The 24,582-nt window shown below is 39.7% G+C and overlaps 1 protein-coding gene and 1 pseudogene across 4 annotated transcripts; one reads left to right on the forward strand and one right to left on the reverse strand.

Annotated features, from left to right (window-relative positions):
* Positions 1 to 3,665: 3,665 nt before the first annotated feature.
* Positions 3,666 to 23,240, reverse strand: LOC110060161 (uncharacterized). Of its 4 annotated transcripts, none has more exons than XM_089296765.1 (5): positions 23,164 to 23,240; positions 19,922 to 19,977; positions 18,834 to 19,159; positions 5,378 to 5,515; positions 3,666 to 4,670 (listed from the first exon to the last, which is right to left on the reverse strand). In XM_089296765.1, exons 3-5 carry the CDS (start codon positions 19,147 to 19,149, stop codon positions 4,204 to 4,206), a joined length of 921 nt encoding a protein of 306 aa, XP_089152891.1. In that variant the 5' UTR covers positions 19,150 to 19,159; positions 19,922 to 19,977; positions 23,164 to 23,240; the 3' UTR covers positions 3,666 to 4,203. The 4 variants fall into 4 exon arrangements, with proteins under 4 accessions (XP_089152891.1, XP_089152890.1, XP_020622573.1 ...); XM_089296764.1 differs by lacking the exon at positions 19,922 to 19,977 and adding an exon at positions 21,230 to 21,575; XM_020766914.2 differs by lacking the exon at positions 19,922 to 19,977.
* On the forward strand, positions 9,992 to 13,545 carry LOC149107006 (52 kDa repressor of the inhibitor of the protein kinase-like; annotated as a pseudogene).
* Positions 23,241 to 24,582: the final 1,342 nt, after the last annotated feature.

Here is a 24,582-nt window from a genome sequence, read left to right on the forward strand (position 1 = left end):
GCCAATGTTAGCACTTGCTCATCCCGAACCGGTTTTTTTCTCACTTTATTTTCATGAAATTGAGATCTTGCAAAAGATAGATTCAAGCGGGAGTTCAATTATGCCTAGTAAAGTCTACACTGAAATTAGCGCAATACGAAATAATAACATACTCAGGCCTTGAGCGTCCTATGGCGCGACCAGGACTGATAATGATAAAAATAATCTATCTTTTCTTACCTACCTCTGAAGCAGAAATTGAAAGGGGTCGATACCAAGGGTTATCCATCTTTAATTTTTAAAAAAAAAAACTTTAAATGAAACTCGATATTAACGAACAGCCGCCCAGCACTTTTTTTGCATCAATGTTCTCTTCTTACATTTCATTACTTGACAATCAAATCAACTAACACTAGTCTGAAAAGGAACTCAATTTTCCGTGATCGTCTACCCATCAATAATAACAGGTGGAATCTACAATGTTATCCAAAACAACCACTTGCTATTTTACCAATTGATCATTTTCTTACCTTGTGCCACTGCCAAAAGCACGCCAGGTCCTTTATGCGTCGAGGTCTGAAAAATTTGCTTGCTTAAAAAAGTGATCTTAAAATTAGCTAACCACTTTCCAAATTCTTATTGGCCTATTTTATGTTAATAACATTTTTTTTTTTCAATCAACCCGTTTACTTTGTTCTTATATAAGCAACGTTAGTATGGCTTCTGTTTTGGCAACCTATCTCCTTATTTTCAATTAAGAAAAGACGCGTTCGAAGACAACACAGCTGTCTTCGGGTCTTAGTCCAGCCGCTTTTCATATTTTGTTTTGACAGGTTGTGACTCACTGGCTGTATCTCAATGTTTGTTTACACCATACGTGATGAGGCTGTCTAAGGAGCAATTCGTATCCATCTATTGCTTCTGTTACATTTAATCGACTGAAGAGCAAAGCAAGAGTTCTACGCTGATATTTATAGCATATATTTTAAATTCAGTGGTTAAGAGTGAATTTTTCTAATTGTCGAACATAAGGTGGCACAAGTCGAAAAATCGATTTTTTTCATCCACAAATAGCCCCTAGGCAGATATGAAATGTGATATAGTTTTTTTAAGCTCGAAAGGCTTTAAATTCGAGGCAATCGAGAAAGACTATTTTCACCTTAAAGGTAGCCAAAATGGCCGATCGCAAAAGTTGAAAAAAGAAATCTAAACTAAATTTGCGTTTTCGTGTAAAGGAGAACCAAAACTTAGCGATACTTTTTCTTGAAAGGCAAAGTATTCAGCTTTCGGAAACTTGAGCGTCATTTATCTTAGTTGCAAGTCAAGCTTTCATTCCCGTGGAATTTACTATACAGTATGTGCCTGTTTTATCAGCCTCTTATCACGGGAAGACGTTGTATTTACCTCATAGAGAAGAAAACCCACGCGCTGGTGAATAAAAATGAAAGCTCACCGAGCAGGAGTAAGCTTTACATCTGTCATACAAACAAACTGAATCATGTCTTACTCCTGACGGGTACAGTCCTTAGAAAAAGCAACCAAAAGATCGTCTCACCTTGACATGACATGTATCAATTTTAAAAATTTCAAATTTCTTTTACCATTTGAATGGAAAAAGAAGATGACTTCGAGGGACTAATGAGTTCACATATGTATAATATCCAGTCCACCATTCCGACAATTCCAGTATAGTTCAGTTTGCACATGCGCATAAGCATCGCTTTACAGTGCCATGTTGTCACATGTAGTCGGCTTAGTGTTTTGTCTTTAAAAGCATTTATTTAGAGAAAGAATCGCGGGTTTTACACCGGTAACACTACAACACTACAAGTAGTCCCTCTTTTGCTTAGTCCGTCGAGCGAGACGCGCTGGGGGCGAGACGCGCATGAAAGGAGGGACTACTGCCTAAGCCAGGGAGTTTGAATTATGCGTTGCTCTCACAACTCAAAAATATGATTGGCATATATTAGGAGCGTTGGCAACACGTTTTCAACCTTCGAGATACGTGTGACGTATTGCAGGAATGTTTATCTCGCTCTCTGAAAATAGAAAGCTTTGGAACCGGAGCAAATCGCGTCTCACAGGCCGCAATGTTCTTGTGATTCTGCCAGCAGGTTATGGAAAGAATTAAATTTATCAAGTGTTTTGTTTGACAAAGCTTTTCGCCTCGAACCCGAATGCGAGCGTGTTAATGATTTCGGCGCTCAACACTAGGTCAACAGCATCGTCGAAGAACAATTCCGTTAATATGAATTGACTGAGCTTGGCCTTTCTACCGTCCGTTTGAAAGATTAAACCGGCCTTTCACTTGAAACAGGACATTTGCTTGAAACTTTCCGCTGCTATCAGCAAACATGTCACTGCAGTTGGAAGATCTCCTATGTCAAATCATAATGTGCATTCCTGGTTGAAACTCTGCATTTGAAAATTTCGCAATAACTTTTAAATTCACGCCTACAGACACGGCTAAAAATCGTTACAAGATGACTTCTTTGCCGTCGATAATGAGAGGACGTATCCTATTGGGCACGTGTAATGAGATTATAAAATTTACACCGAAAAATCACTCGGAGGTAGTCCCTCTTTCTTCATGCCCCCGGGAGTTCCCGCGGCCATTTTTTTCTCGCGGTTTTCTCTGGTGTCGCGCATGACGGACTAAGCGAAAGAGGGAGTCTATTGCACTGGCGACGAGGAAAACACGCTCGTTTAAACAACAGCAGTAGAAAAGAAAGCCAGAGAAACCTAGCAAGCAAAGTTTGAAGCCCAGCGAGAGAAGCAAGCAAGCAAAATACTACAACGCGTGAATCGATCGATCGACAAAACATATTTGACAGAACAAGCAGATACCGGCCCAGCAGCTCCAGTGCAAGTTATTACGGCAACGAGAAATCTGAAATCTCAACCATTTACCCTAGGAGATGACCCGATAGCCAAAGGAAAATCGTACGACGACTGGCTCAAAGAAATTGAACGGGAATTCAGATATTTTAAGATTGCGGAACCATTTGACAAAAAACATGCACTCATCATTTATGGACGGTCGATCAGTGTAAAGCTCCGTCTGACTAACGGAAAGCTGCCTTGTCCAAAATATCCAAGAAAGGTGATCGGTCTATTTTATAACAACCATCGACGGACATCCTTACTCTCAGTACGATGCAAGATCTTCTGTCGAATGCTACTGATCCGGATGCAGGAAGAAGTCGAGCAGAGATTAAGGCAAGAACAGATCTTCATCCTTAGAAATATCTTGAAACAGAGTGCTTAGTGGCAAGCACCCTTGTACATCGGTTCAATCGATTTCAAGACAGCCTTGGATTTTTTTCAAGGCTTTAATTTCACAACTGCAATGATTAATCATGTCCAGATCAGAAAGTGTGGTATTGTGTAGTTCAGAAAATGTCCATCCCTCCCCAATGGAAGGCATATTTTCAAAACTAAGATATACCCCCGGTACTGTCTGAAAATTCCAATTAACTTCATACATTTCTTTAAATGTATTGATCTTACAGATCTCTCTTTCCCCACCCCCAGGAAATTCCAATCCTTTCTTTGGGGAGAGTATCGATATTACCTTGGAGCTGCACTTTGTTATTTAAAATCATACTTTTTCCACGTCGATTCAGAGCTACTTGTAAGTAGCTTTACAAAGGAGCATACAATACTGGAAGACACATCACCAAAGGTTCAATCGGTAACGCTTGGTATTTATTTATGTTTGGTGTGATATAACAAAGAGTTAAATTCTTCTCTGACATTCTCCCTTGCTCAGACTTAAGCCGAGACGCGCGGTTCAATTAATTCACATTCTTATATTTATAGTTTTTTAGACTTAATATGTCATACTGTAGTTTAAAATGATACTTTTGTTTAAGAAGTTGTCAAGATTACAAACTTTTGGTGAGAGCCTGGATGTTAATTACTATTACGAACCGAGCCAGCAAGAAAAAAAAAAAAGAAAAAAAAAAAAAAAAGAAAAATGGCAGCATACACATTTAAAGACGTCTCGGTAATTGCGTAACGCTACTTCAGCATTTCTACTATACTGAAAACTTCATTCAGTGAATCTCTTCCTTCGTTTTTGCGTTAAGTTACAAGATTTAATACAAGAGAGGATAAATATGAGCCGCGTTTACGTTAACGTTTTCAGCGCCTTCCTTGAAATGAAACTTACATCATTTCAATACCTTATTTGTTCCCGATAAATCAGAGGCTCATGTGATTTTAATCATACCACGCATACACATCAACACATGTTGTACCATTGTTGTCAACGTCAGCACAATCGATCCAATCCTGTCCGTACCATATCTGCAACTCCTGATTGCGTGACACCGACACATTATTGGGAAGATCGCGGAAAACGAGCTCTGGAGATGTGTGGGTAGTTCCATCAAGGCGGTAATAGTGGTTTTTGGTGCAAGAATTGTGTTGCAATTCTTTAGCAGATGGCAGGATGACTTCTTGCTGTGCATTGGTAATGATAGTCAGTAAGCCGTTTTTGCCATACGATGGTTCATATGCGCAGCCCCAGTAGGATGCCGGCTCATTTTTGTTGCATTTGATCGAACCCGACTTGTGGACGAGCTTCATTGTCTTGAGAAGTCCATTCTTTGTGATGTTAAAGGCGCCATACTGGTTATCTCGTGCTCCAAAGCAAACAGGATCTGTGTTTATCTTCTGCCAGTTCTCTAAAATGAATTTCAACGATAGGCAGCAGAAATGAAAAAAAAAAACAAAAACAAAAAACAAAAACAAAAACAAAACAAAAAAAAACAAAACACAAACAAATACAAAACAAAACAAACCAAAACGAAACAAAAAATAATAATACTAAAGCAAACACCTTTTGGAAACGACGAAACTGTAAATCAAGGAAATGAGAAACGCTCTATCTTAACAGAACTAGATCGCAGTTAAGAGTAAGTAACTGTTGGGTCAAACAATTGCTGACTGATAAGTTCACCCTAAGCAAGAGTTTGTTTCGCGTCATACATTTGGATCTTGTTCCACGCCCTTTCTGCTCAAGGGACTATTACAACAATGTTAAGATGTTATGTAAAAGGTAAGTGCTAACCTGACACAATTTTAAAAAAATATTTGTTTCTTATTTCATGCCTTCTCACTATTTGAAACTAATAAGGTAAACCCGTTTACTATAAAAGCAGTTGCTCCTGTCCAAAGATCCCAAGAGTGGACAGAAATCTAACAATTCTGCAAATCAACTCTCACCTCTTGATTGTTTTGCACGCTTTGCTTTATACTTGTGCCGTTGAAAACAGCAAGACTGCTTGCTACAAAATTGATTGGTTGATCGATTAATCGATTAAATTCCTAATTATTTTTATGGAGGTGCTACAAGGTTGAGCTACTTTACCAATAGACTAACATGCCGCACCTTCACAGCGAGCCAGGATTGTCTGAGCATTCCCATCAGAGTATATCCAGTAATCCCCGTTAGTCATCTCATTTCCTTCACTCGCCTTGATCTCACTGCACGATTCAGCAGGAAGCTCTTGAATGGAGCCAAGAGGGACTGCGTGATAAAGAAGGAAACACTTTCAAAAAGATATTTTTTTCAAGATCGTGCAGAAGAAGTTTATTTTTTATTCAAATGTTAGCAAGAACAAAACAGATACACTTTGTAGTTTAGTAAACAGGTCATATTCCCTTGCAGAGCTCCTATGGTTCACGTTCGATGTATCAAAATTCAAACATGGGAGCTAGCTTTCTACCAAACATCTAGTTTTGGTCTTATTTGTTTGTCCATTTTGTATTTTATTTACTATTGTATCTCTCAGTTACTACGTAAGCTGTGAATGATCAATTTAGAGGGCGACTCTACTGTACAGCCCGCTAAAATTTAAAGCTGTTTTTATTGTCAAAATGTTTCGTGATTTATCACCAAGTGTTCTTAACTTTTATAGCAAGTAAAAGTTTAAATCTTTCTTTTATTATAAATTATGTCTTAAGAGTGTGTCCATGAGAAAACCAGGCAGGAGGTGATACAGCTCAAGTCACTGATTTCGCTCAAACTTGGTACAAATGTTGGGTTTGGTGAGTTAATGACTATGGCAAAAACTTAGGTCAAAATATTTTATTCCCTTCAAGTTAGGGCGACCCCCTACAAACATTGCCGTTTGTCACTAATTTATGCATATTTAATTAGCTGTCTTTGATTTAGTATTTCTACAACAAGAAAGGCCATGTGAAAATGAAATCCACTGGATCATGTTCTACTATTATCAGTCTCAGAGCACAGATATTCATTTGAACTAGACAATTTGTTTTCTCTCCGTGCTCCATCTTAAGTAAGGTGAATATTTCGTGGTGTTGTGAATAGCCTTTTAAAATTGATGGCAAATATCTGCACTGGGCAACAGCAAATACACATTATTCTAAAATGAATAAAGAGAGCTATTACTAAAGTTGTCAAAAAAAAGCCATAAAATGTTTGAATATTTTTTCTGTGTTGGCATACTGTTTACGCAGGACTTCATGATTTTTGGCCATTTCATTAGCATCCACCAAAACACAAACGCTATTTTTCTGTCATAACCTAACTCGAAATCAACAAGAAATATCTACCTAAGTATTTTCCTATCAATTGCCAGTTTAAATTCGGCAAAAAGAAACACTTGAAACATTTCTTTCATATATTTTCAGAGCTACATTTTGGGGCGTTCTCACGATATAAAACGCGATAGAAGAAGATTCAACTCGTAAGTTCCCTCAACTTAGGTTTTCAGGCGTAAAATAGAATGGAAAAGAGAAATAACTACTACATACATGTCACTTAGACGCGATTTTGCGCTCTCGTTGATTCTTGGATTGCGAAATGTCCATTTTCGTGTCATCTGTTCCGTTGCTTCGACCCGAAGTTTAAAGAAAATATCCATTTCCATCCCGATTTGGTCATCAGAGATATCAACATTTGCTGATAAAGCTGCTCAAAAGGCCGTTTAGAATCCAGGAAGAGCCATCACTGCTGCAAGTGTTATAGCATACAGATTTCTTTCAAAGCCCACCACACAACATTCTGCCATCTTTGACGATATTAAGCGGTACAATTTGTATCACCACACATGATGTATCTGCCGAAATGAAAGAAGACAACCGCTGACTTTTCAACGGGTAAGTTAAAGATGGCGAAGTGTTTTGTGATGGATTTAAAAGCAATCTGTATGTTAAAACAACAGTGATCGCTCTCTCTGTATTTTAAACGGCATTTTGAGTAGTTTTTTCGACAAATGTTGATATCTCTGATGATGAAAGCGGGATGGAAATGGATATTGTCTTTAAACCTCGGGGTCGAAGCAACGGAACAGATGACACAAAACGTTCTGGACATTTTGCAGACATTAGGCAGACCCGTGAGAATGCCACAAAATGTAGCTCTTAAAATATATAAAAGAAATGTCTCAAGTGTTTCTTTTTGCCGAATTTATACTAGAAATTGATAGGAAAGTACTTAGGTAGATATTTCTTGTTGATTTCGAGGTGGCCATTGACTCCTGTGCCGGCCGTAACCGGCCGTGACGAACCTTGGCCTTTCTTCCACTTCTGACGTCATCACCTTTGACCAAAATTGGCATCATCTATGCTCAACGTCTGCAGCAGGAAAAGATCTTTCCAATGATACCCAGATCAGAGTGATCGGCCCAATGGAGCCTGAGATATGCACAAAAATGCTGAAAAAGTTGAGTGAAAAATTCAGAGCAAAATTCCTTGCCACTACACTTGGCTACTCCTTGGCAAAAATCGCCCGTCTCGATGATTTCTCAGAATGTTTTAAACTGAAAGCAAGCCCGGTAGAAGGTCAATTACTGCAGCAAGAAGAAAAGAAAAGGAGGAAAAGGGAAGGCGAAAAAGAAAAAAAAAATCGAAAAGCCTAAAGACGTAGGTCACTTTCATTTTGATTTCTGCGCATGCCCGAGCAAAAATGTCGTAAAACGCGATGCTAGTGGAAAGAAAGGCATGCTGTCATGTTGCAAATGCCTTTTTGAGTAGCCTGAAAATCTCCAAAATGTCCAAAAAATGCGTTTTTGGCGAGAAGCTCCAGGAGTCAATGGGTTAAGACAGAAAAATGACTTTTGTGTTTTAGTGGATGTTAATGAAATGGCCAAAAATCATAAAGTCCTATATATGTAAACAGTATGCCAACATAGAAAAACTATTGAAGTCCCCAAACATTTTATGGCTTTTTTGACAACTTTAGTGATTGCTCTCTTTATTCATGCTAGAATAATGCGTATTTGCTGTTGCCCAGTGCAGATATTTGCCATTGATTTTAAAAGGCTAGCTATTCACAACACCACGAAATATTCACCTTACTTAAGATGGAGCCACGTTGAGAAAACAAATTGTCTAGTTCAAATGAATACCTGTGCTCTGAGACTGATAATAGTAGAACATGATCCAGTGGATTTCATTTTCACATGGCCTCTCTTGTTGTAGAAATACTAAATCAAAGACAGCTAATTAAATATGCATAAATTAGTGACAAACGGCCATTTTTTGTAGGGGGTCGCCCTAACTTGAAGGGAATAAAATACTTTGACCTTAGTTTTTGCCATAGTCATTTACTCACCAAACCCAACATTTGTACCAAGTTTGAGCGAAATCCGTGATTTGAGCTGTATCACCTCCTGCCTGGTTTTCTCATGGACACACTCTTAAAACCTGCTAACCACTTTTAAAACAACGATTTGACACGTTTTGCTTTCGACGTGCTTCTGAAATTTGAAGCTGTTCCGCGTGAATAAAAATCGTTCCCGAAACCCGTCAGACACAGAGTCGAGATATTAGAAATATCTTACTAACCTCGTCTTCTCGGTCCGTACCGTAAGTTACGGATCCTCGTTTTTTCCCTGTCGATTTATTGCCCGCGTGCAGAAATCGAAGGGAGAAAAACCAGGTCCGCAACTTACAGTACGGACCTCGAACTCGGTTAGCAAGAGGTAATCACCAATTTTTTTGGATCCAGACTGTGGGATTTTAAAATAATTTTAAATTCGAAGTCCTGTTAAAATTTTGATACAGGTGTATATCGCGCATATGCTGTTGTCGAGCACAATTTTGTTGCTGCAAACGACAGTATCAGTGCGAGGCTGCTATTCTTGTTCAGAGATAACGGGACCGTCACCTGGATGCGCCAACTTATCAAAATACGTGACCAAACAGAAACTCGGTGTAATATATTCGTAACCGGAAGTTGTGTTAAGCTGTTGTATTACCCAAGATGCTTAGAGAATAAAGTTGTTGTGTTGAGCAAGCCTCGTGAACATGTTGTTACGTCATCAAGCCGTACTTTTGCTAGTATGTTTCATTTTGGCGGCGAGGATGGGATACGCTACATGCACAAAGACGCATGAGAAATCCAGTGAAAATTTGATTTTCTCTGTGTGAGGAAAAAAGTTTGTTTTCGACCGAGGCAACTTGATCAACGTTTGAGCACGTGCTATCAAAATGGCGGGAATTGGATTGTTTGGTCGTGTCGGCGAGTTCAGCCCTGAGCGAGAGACTTTTCGTTCCTATGTGGAAAGAATGGAAATGCTCTTCATGGCAAATAATATCATGGAAGAAACAGGCGAGGGTAAAGAGGAAGCCAATCTCGCAGTTGCAAATAGGAAACGTGCTATCTTTCTGATTGAGATTGGACCCGAAGCATATTCTAACCTGAGCAATCTGCTGGCACCAGTGAAACCAAAAGACACTCCTTTTGCGGACATTGTCAAAGCATTGGAGAAACATTACAATCCAGCGCCATTGGAGATAGCAGAGAGTTTTCATTTTGGAACTCGCTATCAAAAAAAAGACGAATCCATCAGTGACTTTATTGTGGCCTTGAAGAAGTTATCGATTCATTGTAACTATGGGGAGTTTCTCAACCGAGCTCTGAGAGACCGTTTTGTGTGCGGATTGAACAATCCCAAAATACAGAATAAACTTACTTTTGAACACCGAGGATCTTTCTTTTGAGAAAGCCTGCCAGATTGCAAAGTCAATGGAGATGGCAGAGAAGAACACCCAAGAATTCCGTCCTGTCAGTGCAAGTGATGACAGCCAAGGCATAGTAAATAAACTGGAACCTGGAAACACTAAGGAACTCTCATGTTACCGGTGTGGTGGTAAGCATGCTGCACCTAAGTGTAAATTTAAGTCAGCAAAATGCTACAAATGTAGCAAAGTAGGTCACCTTGCATCAGTTTGTTGCAGTTAAGATGTTGAGTCTAGCATGAAAACAAAACAACCAGGACCGAAAAGGTAATGTTCATAGTGTGTTAGAATTAAACACAGAAGGTTGTGATGATAATGATGAGTTAGGTATTTATTCCATGTATGCAGTTGGTACAGATAATCCTACCAACAAAAGTTATACTGTAGAAATGACCATAAATGGTTCACCATGAGCAATGGAAGTAGACACTGCAGCTGATTACTCAATAATGAGTAAGAGCACACATTCTCAGAAATTCAGTAATTTTCCACTTCGTCCGTCAAAAGTTGAATTGAAAACCTATACAGCTAAACCCTTACAGTGTGTGGTGAAATGCTGTGTGATGTAGTGTACAAGGGCCATGAATACACATTGCTAATTATTGTAGCTGATTATGAGAAGAAGCCTACTTTGCTGGGAAGAAATTGGTTAAACCATATAAGGCTTGAGTGGGGTGAAATATTTAGTTTAACAAGATCCGAGTTGGAAAGTACCAAAAGTCAACTTGATGGATTACTAGTTAAACACAGTGAGTTGTTCAAAGATAGCTATGAGGGCATGAAAGGGATGGAAGCACACATCACCATGAAAGATAGTGCAAGCCCATATTTATTAAGCCACGTAGGGTTCCATATGCACTAAAAGATGAAGTTGAAAAGAGTTGGATAAATTAGAGAAAAATGGTGTAATCGTTGAAACTGACAGATCGGACTGGGCAAGCCCAATAGTAGTTGTGCCAAAAGCTGACAAATCGGTTAGCATTTGTGGGGACTACAAAGTAACCATCAACTCAGCTGTTGAAGATGAGCAGTATCCCCTTCCCACTCAACAGGACTTGTATGCTGCCCTCTCGGGATCAAAATTTTTCAACAAACTTGATTTGTCGCATGCATATGCTCAGCTAAGTGTTGACAAAGCAAGTCTTGAGTACCTGACAATTAGCACACACAAGGGACTCTATTCCAACACCAAATTACCATATGGAATTAAATTAGCACCTAAAATATTCCAAGCTAAAATGGATATGATTCAAGGAGTAGAAAAATGTGTGTGTAAGCAGGATGACATTCTTATTGGTGGTGTAAGTTGGCAGGAGAATATCAAAATCCTGGCTGAGGTATTGGAGAGGTTGCATAAATATAACCTGCACAAGGGCGTAGCCAGGGGATGGTTCCAGAGGTTCTGGAATCTCCCATTTGGGTTATGAAAATGAATATTATTTCAAGAGGGAAAAAGTATCGGAACCCCCCTTTCGAAATTCCGCGAGACGAGATTTTCGTTTTTGAAAAACAAAAGAAAATCAGTTTAAAAAGGCATTACATGCCCTCCTTCTATCGCAGGTTACAATATTATACGGGTGCATAAATTGGCTATCACTTGTCCTACGTTTTGTTGACAGTGATGGATATATCCACGAGGAATTTTAAGGATTCAACAGTCTGCAGGGATAACCGGGGAGGCGATCGCTAGCTCGATACTGGATACCCTACCGCAGTCGAACTTAGACATAAAAAACTGTCGAGGACGAGGGTACGCTGGAGCGTGTGATATGTCATCCTCTGGGCACGGTACACAAGCACTGATACGAGAAAAAATTCCAAAGGCTCGATGTACACACACTGCAAAGCTCACTGTCTAAACCTCAGAATCGTTCACTCCTGTGATCAACCCCTTATCAGAAACATGCTTGGAACATTCAATGAAGTTTGCAATTTTTTTAGGTATTCACCGAAGCATAACAAGTTTTTGCTTGCCGTAATTGAGAAAGAAACCCTCGAGGTCAGCAAAACAACGTTGCTCAGCTTGTGTCGAACACGGTGGGTTGAAATGTTCACTGTCCGCACCAGTTAGAGGAATATCTTGTTAAGAGGTCTGATCTGCATGGAAGAATGCTTAAAGACTCAACACTTTTAAACGTCACACCAACTAAAACGAAAATGGGTGAGTCTACTTTCAAGTGTGACGCTGCACGAGAATGGAACGGATTACCAGGAGAGATCAGAGAATTAAACACTCTTTCTAAGTTTAAAACACATATTTTAAAGCATTTTATGGATTAAGACCGTATCAATCATGTATGTACCGTAAATTAGGTTCAATTTTTTGCTGGTTTGTTTGTTGTTGTTGCTCTCTTTTAAATGCTTGTTTTTACGTAATCTCCAGAATGGTTGTAATTTTTAATGTAAATGTTTAGTATTTAAAGTACAATTTTATGAATAGCTTTATTTTATATGAAAATGCCGATCGCCTGTTAATACCAATGATCCAGTGATCACTGATTGGCCTTTCAGGTTAAATAAAGTCTTTTATTTATTTTATTTTAAAGGCATGAGGCACATGAAGTTTTCTTTGCCCTTTTGCCATCTATACTAAGAGCACAAGAAAGTATGTCAAATGAGCGGCTGTTTGCAAATCAATTCGGGGAAACTGCCTGGAATTGGGAAACTGACAGCAAAAGCAAGGCAAACAGCCTCTTACATGCAGTATCCAATTTTGAATTTATCATCACCCACATTACGATGATGAAATGTCTTTCGATACTGAAGTCACTCAATATCAAGCTGCAAAAGCGAGACATCGATGTCTATGAAGCATACAGCCACATCAGAGATTTAAAGGGTGAGCTACAAGATATCAGAGGAGACATCGAGAAATATTGCTCGGATTGGTACAGCATGGCTACCACCACAGCGAGGAAAGCAAACATCGAGCCATCTATGCGACGCGTTGTTGGTCGGCAACAGCACCGAAGCAATGTCGAAGCAGGAACACCGAAGGATTACTACAAAAGAGCGTTCACAATTCCTCTGTTGGATCATCTTATTTCTGAGATAGACACATAATTTGACCCCAAATTATGCTGTGATGTCTTCCCTCCGGTGCCTACTTCCAGCCTTGCTAGTTTCTCGAGAAGGAAACCCTGTACCTACCTCACCCCAGGTTTTTGATGTGGAACTTCTCCGTTAGCGGCGCAAGTGGCTAAACGCGGATCGAGACCTACCCAACAGTGCAGTTCAGGCATTAGAAGAATGCAACCATAAATTCTTTCCAAAAGTACATAAGTTGTTGCGCATCTTATGTACGTTGCCAATTACCTCTGTAGAATGTGAGCGATCGTCCAGCACATTGTGGCGACTAAAAACTTATCTGAGGGCAGCCATGACCAGTGAGGGAGAGTCTGGCCTTGCGCTAATGAACTTCCATTATGGTAGGCAAATTGACATTGGTGCAACAATCGACATTTTTGCACGGAAGCATCCACGGTGCCTCTTTCTTTCTGATATCCTAGCTGAGTGAACGGTAAATCACAAGTCTACAGCATTTGATGAAGTATGTAATATGTTAAACAACTATGTTATTATCCACTTTTAATTCTATTAACATCTCTTCAGGAAGTGAGATTTGCAATCCCCTCTTAGAAATACTAGCTACGTTTGGCACTAAAATTATTGGAAATTTGTGCTCAGACTCAAGGAAACGCCATTTCTGAAGACCCAAATTTCAAAACTTTTCCGGGGGAGCATGCCCCCGGACCCCCTAGTAAAGAGTGCCTCCGGCGCTCGATTGTCAACCGGGCAAGCAATATACATTAGGAACCCCTCTATGCAAAAAGGCTGGCTACGCCCCTGACTGCATTTGAAGATGGCAAAGTGTGAATTTCTGAAGAGGAAAGTTGTCTATTTGGGTTTGAAGATAGATGCCGGAGGTTTGCATCCAGTTGAGGAAAACGTGGATGCTGTAAAAAGGGCACCAGTACCACAAAACGTCAGTGAGTTGAGATCTCTTTTGGGCATGGTCCAGTACTATCACCCATTTCTACCAGATTTAGCAACCACACTAGCACCATTACATGAGCTCCTCAAAAGGGGTGCCCAGTGGACATGGACAAAAGAGTGTCAGCAAGTACACGAAGCTTGTAAACAAGGTCTCACTAGTGATGCACTGTTGGTGCATTATGATGGGAACCGTGAACTGAGACTTGCTTGTGATGCGTCCAGCTATGGAATTGAAGCCAAGTGATGGATGATGGCCAGGAGCGGCCAATAGCCTATGTCTCTCGGAGACTGAGTTCAAGTGAAAGGAGCTATGCACAAATTGAGCGGGAAGCATTATCAATTGTTTTTGGTGTAAAAAAATTTCACCATTTTTTGTATGGGCGTATATTTACCCTGATCACTGATCACAAACCATTGTTGGGAATTTTCAATCCCAAATCCGCTATCCCCACACTAGCAGCAGCTCGGATGCAGAGGTGGGCTCTAGTACTTTCAGCGTATGACTATGAGATTGAATACAAAAGATCTGAAGACCATGCTAACTGTGATGTTCTATCAAGGCTACCACAGAGGACTCCACAGCGGGAAGTGAGGGTGTGGTCTACAGTGTGAGTGTAATTGATGATGATTTTCCAATCACTGCAGAGGATATAGGAAAGGCAACCCTTGTAGATCCTGTACTTGTTAAGGTACATCAATTTGTGATGTCAGGTTTGCCAGAAGGGTGTGCTGATGAGACCCTCAAACCCTATCATAATAGAAGAAATGAGCTGTCCTGTGAACAGGATTGTGTCCTTTGGGGCTCTAGGGTGATTATTCCACCAATCTTTAGAGCCAAAATGCTGGGGCAGTTGCATTGGGAACACCCTGGTATATGTGGTATGAAAGCAATGGCTCGTACATGCATGTGGTGGCCAAAAATGGATCAGGAAATTGAGGAAGCAGTGAGAGTATGTACAGTATGCCAAAATGTTAGAAATGCCCCACCCAGTGCACCCCTGATCCCAGGGAAGTGGCCAGCTAGACCATTTCAACGGATCCATATTGATTTCTGTCAAAAGGGTAATGATTACTTCCTTTTAGTAATCGATAGCCACTCAAAGTGGATTGAAGTGAAACATAGGAGCTCTACAACTACTGAACGGACTATTGATGAGCTCCGTTTAATTTTTGCTACTCATGGTTTATCTGAAGAGGTGGTGTCTGACAACGGACCACAGTTTACGTCCGCTGAATTGGCCGAATTCATGCGCAAAAACGGCATCAAGCACACGTTGGTTCCACCCTGTCACCCTCAATCTAATGGAGCAGCGGAGAGGTCTGTGAGAGTTGTTAAGGATGCTTTAGTTAAACAAGTGCTTGAGGGTAAAAGGGCATCTCTATGAAACACAGACTTGCTAATTTTCTATTTCGGTATCGCACAACCCCTCACAGTACAACTGGTGTGACCCCCGCTGAGTTGATGGTGAAGCGTCGCCTAAGAACAAGGTTAAGTCTGATTAAGCCTAATCTGGCACAAGTTGTAGAGAATAAGCGAGAGAAACAGAAAATGTATAAGGATTTGAAATGTAAGAGGGAAAGATCCTTTGTAAGAAATGACAGGGTGCGGGTACGAAACTCGAGGGCTAATTGTAAGACTGGTAAGTGGATTCCAGGCACTATAATTAAAGTTTGTGGGCCCAGAACCTATGTAGTTAGGACAGGACACAAAACCAGATATGTACACACTGATCACATGATAAGAGCACATGATAATGTACCAGATGATGTCAGTGAGCCAGATGTCGTGGTGCCTGAATCAAGTGGTCAGAAAAGAAATGATGGTAATGTGAATCCTCTCGATAGTACTTCTGAACCACATGTAGATCCGCCTGAAAACGAGGATACTGTTGTATCTCCTTTAGTTGTAAGTAGTCCACCTACAGTTTTGCGAAGATCTCAAAGGATTAGAAACCAGTTGTTAAACTTAACCTGTAACTGTAGGTTATCACTATGTCTTGGGTACAAGTGCATCCTGAAAATCTGGGGGAAAGCAGTGTAATATATTCGTAACCGGAAGCTGTGTTAAGCTGTTGAATTACCGAAGATGCTTAGAGAATAAATTTGTAGTGTTGAGCAAGCCTCGTGAACTTGTGTTGTTGTGTCACCAAGCCATACTTTTGCTAGTATGTTTCACTCGGCCTCTTAAAAACACGTGCTCAGCGGGCCGCAAATGACTGACAACTGGCTGCAAATGCATATCAGCCCTGCAGCTGATTGGTTCTTGTCTCATCATCCGACGGATTTTAACCAATTAGAGTAAGGGTAGTGCTGACGAGGGAAAACCACTCACTTACGAAACTCTAGTTTCACACTGCAGTTTTTTCAGTCGTCGAATCGTCAACGAACGAAACCTGAAGTAATGGAAGAAATAAGGGGTCAAAACTCAGATTTGGACAAATTAGAAGCAAAAGCTCAGGCGGAAAATACGGAGAAAGCCACTTTGTGGGTGATGAAATCTGAGAAATGGTGTGACAAACAAAAGCTGAAAGTTGACTTCAACTGTGTAACAAGGGTCGAGGTAAATGGATTACTTCGAAATTCTGTGCTAAAGTTAAATCGGAAAAAGGCCAACCACTAACACAAAGTACTCTCACAGATAACTTTGTGATGTGTCTATTATTTATAGACGATTTTATCCATTTTTTCCTGTAATTTTTAAGAGCTGGTTGAATCAACAATTACATGATAATTTGAAGTGACTTTGAATTCATTATTCTCTTGTATTATTAAAACGGGCATTCTTGATATCATTTGGCCTTGTATATTGATAATAATGATAATGATAATACTTTTTTATTGTTTATTTGCGCCTTTGTAGTGTCATTTGCGACAAATGACATTACAAGAGCGCAAATAAACAATATTCCCTCAAAGAGTCGTGTTATAGTTGTTACCGCCATATCGCGAAGCCAATCTCGATCGGTCTCCAAACATCGTTTTAAAAAAGAACAAACGTTTAAGTTTATTCACGACAACGAATTTGACTGAAAATAGAACAAAAATAAACAATTATTTACAACATTCGACGGCTGAACGGACAAACCCCGAAAAACACAAATTTACAGCTTTTTCCCGAAATGAATGATTGACTTCTGGTAGACGATGATCGCGAAAAGGAAATTATAAGAACAGCGACAATGACTAGCTCTAATATAACTCGAAGGATGTTAGTTTGACCGTTGCTACAGAATTTAAACTACTAGTCTTATTAACATATTGACCTCACGCGCGCGCGAAAATACCAGATGTCCCGCGGGGCCTCTTGTAAGCATAATTAGCAAAAGTGTTACAATAGTAAATGGTTTGAGCCCAGGAGAATCAGTAGTTCGTATAGTGTGATCGTCCGGGTGAGGGTAGTTCCGACCTACTGAAGTTGACGCTACGAACAGGAACCCTGCACCTGTTACTACCGTGACTATACCTTACATCAAGGGCACTTCTGAGACCATCTCACGGATCCTACAGCCCTACAACATCTGTGTAGCCCACAAACCTACAACTAAGCTACGACACTTACTGACCAACGTGAAAGACAGGGACGAACCAAACAACAGACAGGGAGCAGTTTACAAGATCAATACATGGACCAAATACCGACCAATTTGACTAAGAATAGACGGATCGAAGCCCACCAATGACTGATGACAAACTTTACACGAGTCTTTCAGCCAATACCATCATGGCTAAACTGACCAATAACGTTCAACGGAGCAGACTTATAACATCATCGACTGACAAACACTATTCACTTGACTCTGAAGATGACTTCCGCTCAGGTTGTCGAAACGTCAGTTAACAACAACAGTTCTTTTCAGAACTACCCTCACCCGGACGATCACACTATACGAACTACAAAAGTCGTGTTGTTCGCATGTTAATCTCGCTCCTTTTCGTCCATATATATCGTAACAATATTTTGAAAAAGAAATGAAATTTAACCTCTTTATCTAACTCCAGTAACTGAAGTTTATAGCCGTCTTATTGCTTCCGCGAATGGCTGTTAGAACTCTCGACTGCGGTTTGAGCTCCTAACAATTTTCATCTTAGTTGGCCAATCTTCTGTTAATTGTCAAATAGAACGTAACGATGCAACTGTCGGCCTAGCGTGTTAACATATGCACATTGCATTCAATGTATTCATCTTAATTGATGGAGTTAATTTCGGGCGAATGATTACGTGGCTTTTGGGATTTCAATAAATAGTAATAAATTCCCACTGGGAGCCCTCACTCCCAAACGCCCCAGGCAAAGATAAGATATGGGAAGAAGCGAGCCCGGAGGCGAAAAGGAGCGGGAGCTAGCTAGGATGGCAACATTGGTCGTCGCTGCGGGGAGGAGGGAGGGACGCCAAGCTAACGACTGGCGAACGTTTAACGAAAAGAGGATTAAACAGGCCAAAACACGTCTATTTATACAAAACCTGTGTGAAACAGAACACCCAGGAGACTACGAGCGCGCGGGGATTTTTATCCTTGAATCCAGGAGAGATTTGGGGCGTTTGTACGAGATGGTCCCAGTGAGAATAGTAATAAATAATAAATGAATTTATAAAGCGCGCCATACTCCAATAATTGTCCGTAGCGCCTTAAGAACTACATGATTCGGTACCATTCAGGCTAACGAGACTTAGAGAGTGCTGTAATCAAGAGGGATAAAAACTCAGCCTGACTGCTCCCCGCTTCCCGGCTTCCATTGGAAGGATCACCGCCAAAACTAAGTGCTCGCAGGCAAAAGTTTGCCAGATACACAGGCTAGCATTCAAAATGGCTGCATTGTAAATGAGAGACAAACAAGAAAGGGGAATTGAAGTGGTGTACCTCTGTTTTTTGCTCGTTTCATGTAGAACCTTGTTTGATCCGCTATGAAATCTCCAGGTCTTGCTTCCTTGGTTCGATTGTTCAATTCGCAGAGGTTTTGATCAATGACGTAATTGTAGCTTTGACACGTGACTTCTTCGGCACACCTGAAATAGCAGCTTTCATGCCATTCGATCTTGAACGTTTTAAAGGTGTGGCCTCTGAGGAACATTCCTCTAATAGAGTATTCCGCTGCTGGTTGACATTGGGCAGCAGCTTGAAATACACCAATCCGGGACATCAAGAACGCAACTGAGAGCCAGAACTTAGGATTCATAATGTCTTTGCTATAAGCGAGATAAAAACGAGCATCTCAAAATTGAAGAAATGACCCAAATTTTAGAATGATTTGAGACGTAATTGAAATTGTAAAGAGAATTGAGGAAAATGCTTGCGGGAAATGAAATCCCAAGGGCTACAACAAAATATTCGTTGTCTATCGCAAATTTTGGAAATTTTGAAAGTTCTGTTACAAAAGATTTGCGTTTGTATGCTGTGTGAGTGGAACTTTCCTTTGTGTTTTTAGACTGTGTAGGGCATTGGTTGTGATTTGCCGCCGCGTCTGGCTCGGCAGCATTGGATTTGCCAAACACCGGGAAATCCACTGCCCTTTCTCTTCAAATTGGGTAGAGCTTCAAGGTCCCAATCTTGTTTCGATTACAAGTACGATTACAAGTACTTTCGTTCACATCACTTTAGCCCTTAGCCTTCTCTTGACCTGACTAACTGCCCCTGGGAGGATGGTACTCTCCGCGATAATTAGCAAATTACCAACTTTCTTTTATGTGTTTTGACTAATTAAAGTGTAATTAGTAAACTCTATGTTTTACAGTTAGCGAAATTTCGGTTTAGTGCGTAAAATTCCCTACGTGACACCAAAACTTCAGTTACAATCAAACTTTCGTAACGATTTTCGTTAAGCACATTTCCGGCTCAGCGCGTGATTTACTTCCTGAACAAGGGGGAATTGAAAAAAGATGTAGAGGCCCAGCTTTGAAAAGCAACTGGTGGTAGAACTGTAAAAAGATATAAATACATTTGTTTGTTACCTTGTCTAAAGCAGAAATTTGAAAGAACTGATATCCGAAGTCTTCTGTGTTGGACTCTGAAAATATAAATTAATTTACGCAGTGCCTGCCATGACGCCTGTCTTTCAAATGGAGAATTTGAAAAACTTGGTTTGCCTCTATTACTTTTGTTACTGAGATTCCATTTTATTTTCATAATTTTTATTTACCGGACATCGGGCCAACAGCGCAGAAAAACTATTTCATTTACAACAAAACTTTCTGTCGGAAAAATTTCAGCTCATTAGTCGCCTAAAAAGGTAAAAAGCTCTCACATAAGTGTTTAGGAAAATAACTGACCTTCTACTTCCCTTATCCCTCGCCAATGTTAGCATTCGCTCATCCCGAACCGGTTTTTTCTCACTTTTAATTTCACGAAATTGAGATCTTGCAAAAGATAAATTTAAGCGGGAGTTTCAATTATGCCAAGTTAAGTCGTCTACACTAAAACTAGTGCAATAGGAAATAAGAACGTAGTAAAATGAGGCCTTAAGCGTCCTATGGCGCGACCAGGACTGATGGTGATAAACTTGTTTGCTTCACACCAGAAGCTAGAAGTTTATATGAATTATTTCATATAAACTTCACATCACCAGAAGCTAAGTTAGTTTCAAGTAAGCACTTGACTCAAGTGCACTTAAAAATCTGAAATTGCTCTTTAGAAAACTTGGCTTCACACCTGATGACAAAGTATATTACTTGAAGCATTTTTGCAGTGAAATCAATCATACATATCACAAATGCGATTGTTCGGCAGTAAAATCGTGAGGAAATGCATATAGTTGCTTTGTTGCTAAAGAGCAACGGAACAAACGAACGGCTCAACAACGCGGTTTTCGGTAAAGATATTGCTGTAGGGCCTTAGTTAACCTAGAAAATGCATTTCCGTGCGACTCGTCCAATGTTCAACAGAGTTTTTCGGGTGCAAAGAAATGACCTGGTTGAAACTTGAAACAGCAGAAGAGCATTTGGTGTCGAATGGTTTAGGCTGTCTATGAAAATGAAATTCAAGCAAGTTGTTTATTGGTCTGTTATCAGAATTGTAGCAACACTGCACATCGCTTTCAGTTGGCTTCATTTCCTATCGGTCAAGTACGTTCTCAAGTGTGGTGTAGACCATACTTGGCGGCGCACTTCGTCTTCTTTGATCTACCAACGTTTGCATGGTCACTAAGTTAAGTCCAAGTAAGTATAGTTTACCCCTTCACCCTCAAAGTAGGTTGGCAGTGCACTAAGATTATACTTACAAGCTCTAGTGTGAAGCCAAGTAATCTATCACTTCTTACCCACCTCAGAAGCAGGAATTGAAAGGGGTCGATACCAAAGATTATCCTTCTTAAAACGAACAGCTACCCAGCTCTTTTTTTTTGCATTATTTATATTGGCACTCTTCACATTTCACTTCTCACATTTCATTTCTTGTCAATCAAATCAACTGACACTAGTCTGAACAGGATCTCAATTTGCTGTAATCTGCTATCCACCAATGAGCTAAGTTAATAAGTAGAAAATACAATGTTGTCCAAACTGACAATTGCAACCAGGTACTATTTTACGAATTGATCGTTATCTTACCTTATGCCACTGCCAGAAGAACGCCAGGTCCTTTATGTGTCGAGATCTCAAAATATGCTTGCTTAAAAAAGTGATCTCAAAATTAGGTAACCACTTTCCAAATTCTTATTGGCCTATTTTATGTTATTAACATTTCTTTATATCAATCTGTTTACTTTGTTCCTAAATAAGCAACGTTAATATGGCTTCTGTTTTGACAACCTGTCTCCTTATTTTTAATTAAGAAAAGACGCGTTCGAAGACAACACAGCTGCCTTCGGGTCTTAGTCCAGCCGCTTTTCATATTTTGTTTTTACAGGTTGTGACTCACTGGCTGTATCTCAATGTTTGCTTTCATCATACGTTATGAGGCTGTCTAAGGAGTAATTCGTATCCATCTGTGGCCGCTGTTCCATTTAATCGACTGAATAGCAAAGCAAGAGTTCTACGGTGATATTTATAGCACATATCTTAAATTCAGTGGTTAAGAGTGAATTTTTCTAATTGTCAAACATAAGGTGGCGGAAGTCGAAAAAATCGATTTTTGTTTTTTCATCCACAAATAGCCCCTAGGTAGATACGAAATGTGATATATTTTTTTTTAAGCTCGAAACGCTTTAAATTCGAGAAAATCGAGAAAAACTATTTTCACCTTAAAGGTAGCCAAAATGGCCGATCGCAAAATAGCCGTTTTCTCGCTTTGTATTCAACTTTTATCAGCTTTTGATATGCATATCATTTTCTGGAAGACCGCAGGTAACATTCTGTAGGCCACAATTAACTCCAGTCTCATCTTGCGATTCTTGTGACGAATTAAGTGTAGATTTAATCTCTGTAAGCACGATAGCAACCAAAAAAGTGTTTGTAAACCCTCTCAGGTGTTGGTCAATTTAATATTTTTAACAAACGTCTTCCATTACAAGCGTAGATATTCTTATTTAAGCTAATAAGTAAAACTGAAAATAACTCTGTGAACACTGGCACACTTGTCCGGTTTAAATACACCGGTGCAGGCGCGAAAGGAGACAATTTTTTCCATTATAAGTCTAGAAGTTTCTTCAGGCGTTTGTTGCTTACGTTTGCTTGTTTGTTTGTTTGTTTTTTTAGGGGGGGGGGGGCAATCTAAAGATGACTTAGTTTTCAGACATCAAAAGTCTATTCAGTCTATGCTTCGGTTTCAACTGCACGCACACTTCGCTACAGCCCGAAACAACATTTTACGCGATCAAACAATTAAATGCAACCGACGCAATTTTGATATCACCCGTAATCTTTTACGTTGTACTTCTAATCATGTTTTACTGGAACCAAAGGAAATTAAGAAAAATGGAAAGATGACACTTCCTGATAAAAGACATAAAGACACATCTGTGACGACAATGCCACACGGCAGAATGGAGATCTTGCAAAATTCTCACTTTCTCCAATTCTTTCCATCGTTTTTCACTCAGCGAAACCTCGGTTTAGGACGTAAAACTTCCATTGTGTGGCACCGATCATTATGTTATAACCAAACTCGAAGCGATTCCAAGTAAGCATAAATTTCTTAGCACGACGTCATTGTACTTCCTCAGTTGACAAAAATACAATTGAAAACTGGCAAAATAAAGCTTACCTGTGAAAAGTTACAGGTAGTAGAATTGTGACAACAAGATATAGATATTTCTTACCTTATCCGAAACAGAAATTTGAAAAAACTGATACCCGAGGTCCTCTGCGTTCGACTCTGAAATATGTATTGACTAAGTGATCCTAAATTAATATACCCAGTGCTTAAAACTGTTGAGGCATCATCCTTATTGGCTCTCCTCTGTAGTTTAATACAAATATTCAAGATTAATATTTACTTTGACATTCAATGGATGACATTTGCGTAACTTCTTTTTTGTTTACGAAGAACTGGAAATACCTCACCTGTCTTTTAATTCGTCGCTTTTCCTCGTCCCGTTTTCTTTTACCGTTATAACTTCTATTTAGGGGACTTAATCTCAGTAAACTATTCTCCCAGAAGAAAGCCAGGCTTAAAGATAATGATGATCATCTCAGTATACGGCGAAATGATGATCTTTTGTTAACAACAATAAGACCTTCTCTTCATGCTGTAAATTTGGACGGGGGCCAATAAATTGATATGCTCATCCCGAGCCGGGTAGTTTTATCATTGTTTAAATTTTTTTTTTCCACTTTTTGTTTAAAAATGTTTAGCTTTTGACTGATTAAGTGTCATTGTCAGAGAAAACCGGGCAGTACCAAAAGATCGAGGTCGGCCGTTTACCTTCATCTTTTCACAGTACAAAAGCTATCCGAAAAGATTAACAACCATGGCATTTGCCGAGGTAGGCGTTCGTTTTTCTTTGAGATATCACCACATCATGATTTTGTGCTCTCAAGCGGTCGAAAATGACCGAAATTTCGGGCAACTTTAGGTCAGCCTAAAAGATACTTCTTACAAATTCCAGAAACTCTTATTTTCGTGCGATAATATTTGTCCCTTTATTAGTTGACTGAGATATATTTGAGGTCTTTCGCTTTAATTCTACGGTTTTTACGAGGTGCCAAATATTGCCCCCGAATCAGTTGAGAGTGACTCAAATTTTAGCCATTTTCAGCGAGTCGTTTTTCAAAAGTGCGGCAGTTTATTTCCACAAAAAAACAATTTTGTGATAGTCTCTTGCATTGTTATCAATATCCGGTTGAGCTAAAATTGGTATCTACAAGCAAATCGGAGTAATTGGTCTCGCAAAGTCCAAAAAAAATCATTAGTCAGAAATATTTCCCACAAATATTTAGCGAAAAATATCACCTCATTCCAACTTTCTGCGATTGTTACTCATGATTTAATGAAAGATCTGCAAAAATTAGTTAGCTCGACTGCAGAAGAGAATTTTTAAGCTGTGACATCTTTGTTAACTTAAGTAAATATTTCAAACTCGCCAAATCCTTACCACTGCCTGGGCTAAATTTTCCCGCGAAAATTCTATTTTTAACGTCACGCCGCATGGAAAAACAAAGTGGATCGTCAGTTCGATGGTCTTTTTTGCTGTTGTGTAGAACAAACTGCAAGCTAATAGTGAGCGAACCTTTACCCT

This window comes from Orbicella faveolata, unplaced genomic scaffold (assembly GCF_042242905.1).
Source record: "Orbicella faveolata isolate gen_17 unplaced genomic scaffold, um_ofav_v1 contig_27, whole genome shotgun sequence".
NCBI lineage: Eukaryota > Metazoa > Cnidaria > Anthozoa > Scleractinia > Merulinidae > Orbicella > Orbicella faveolata.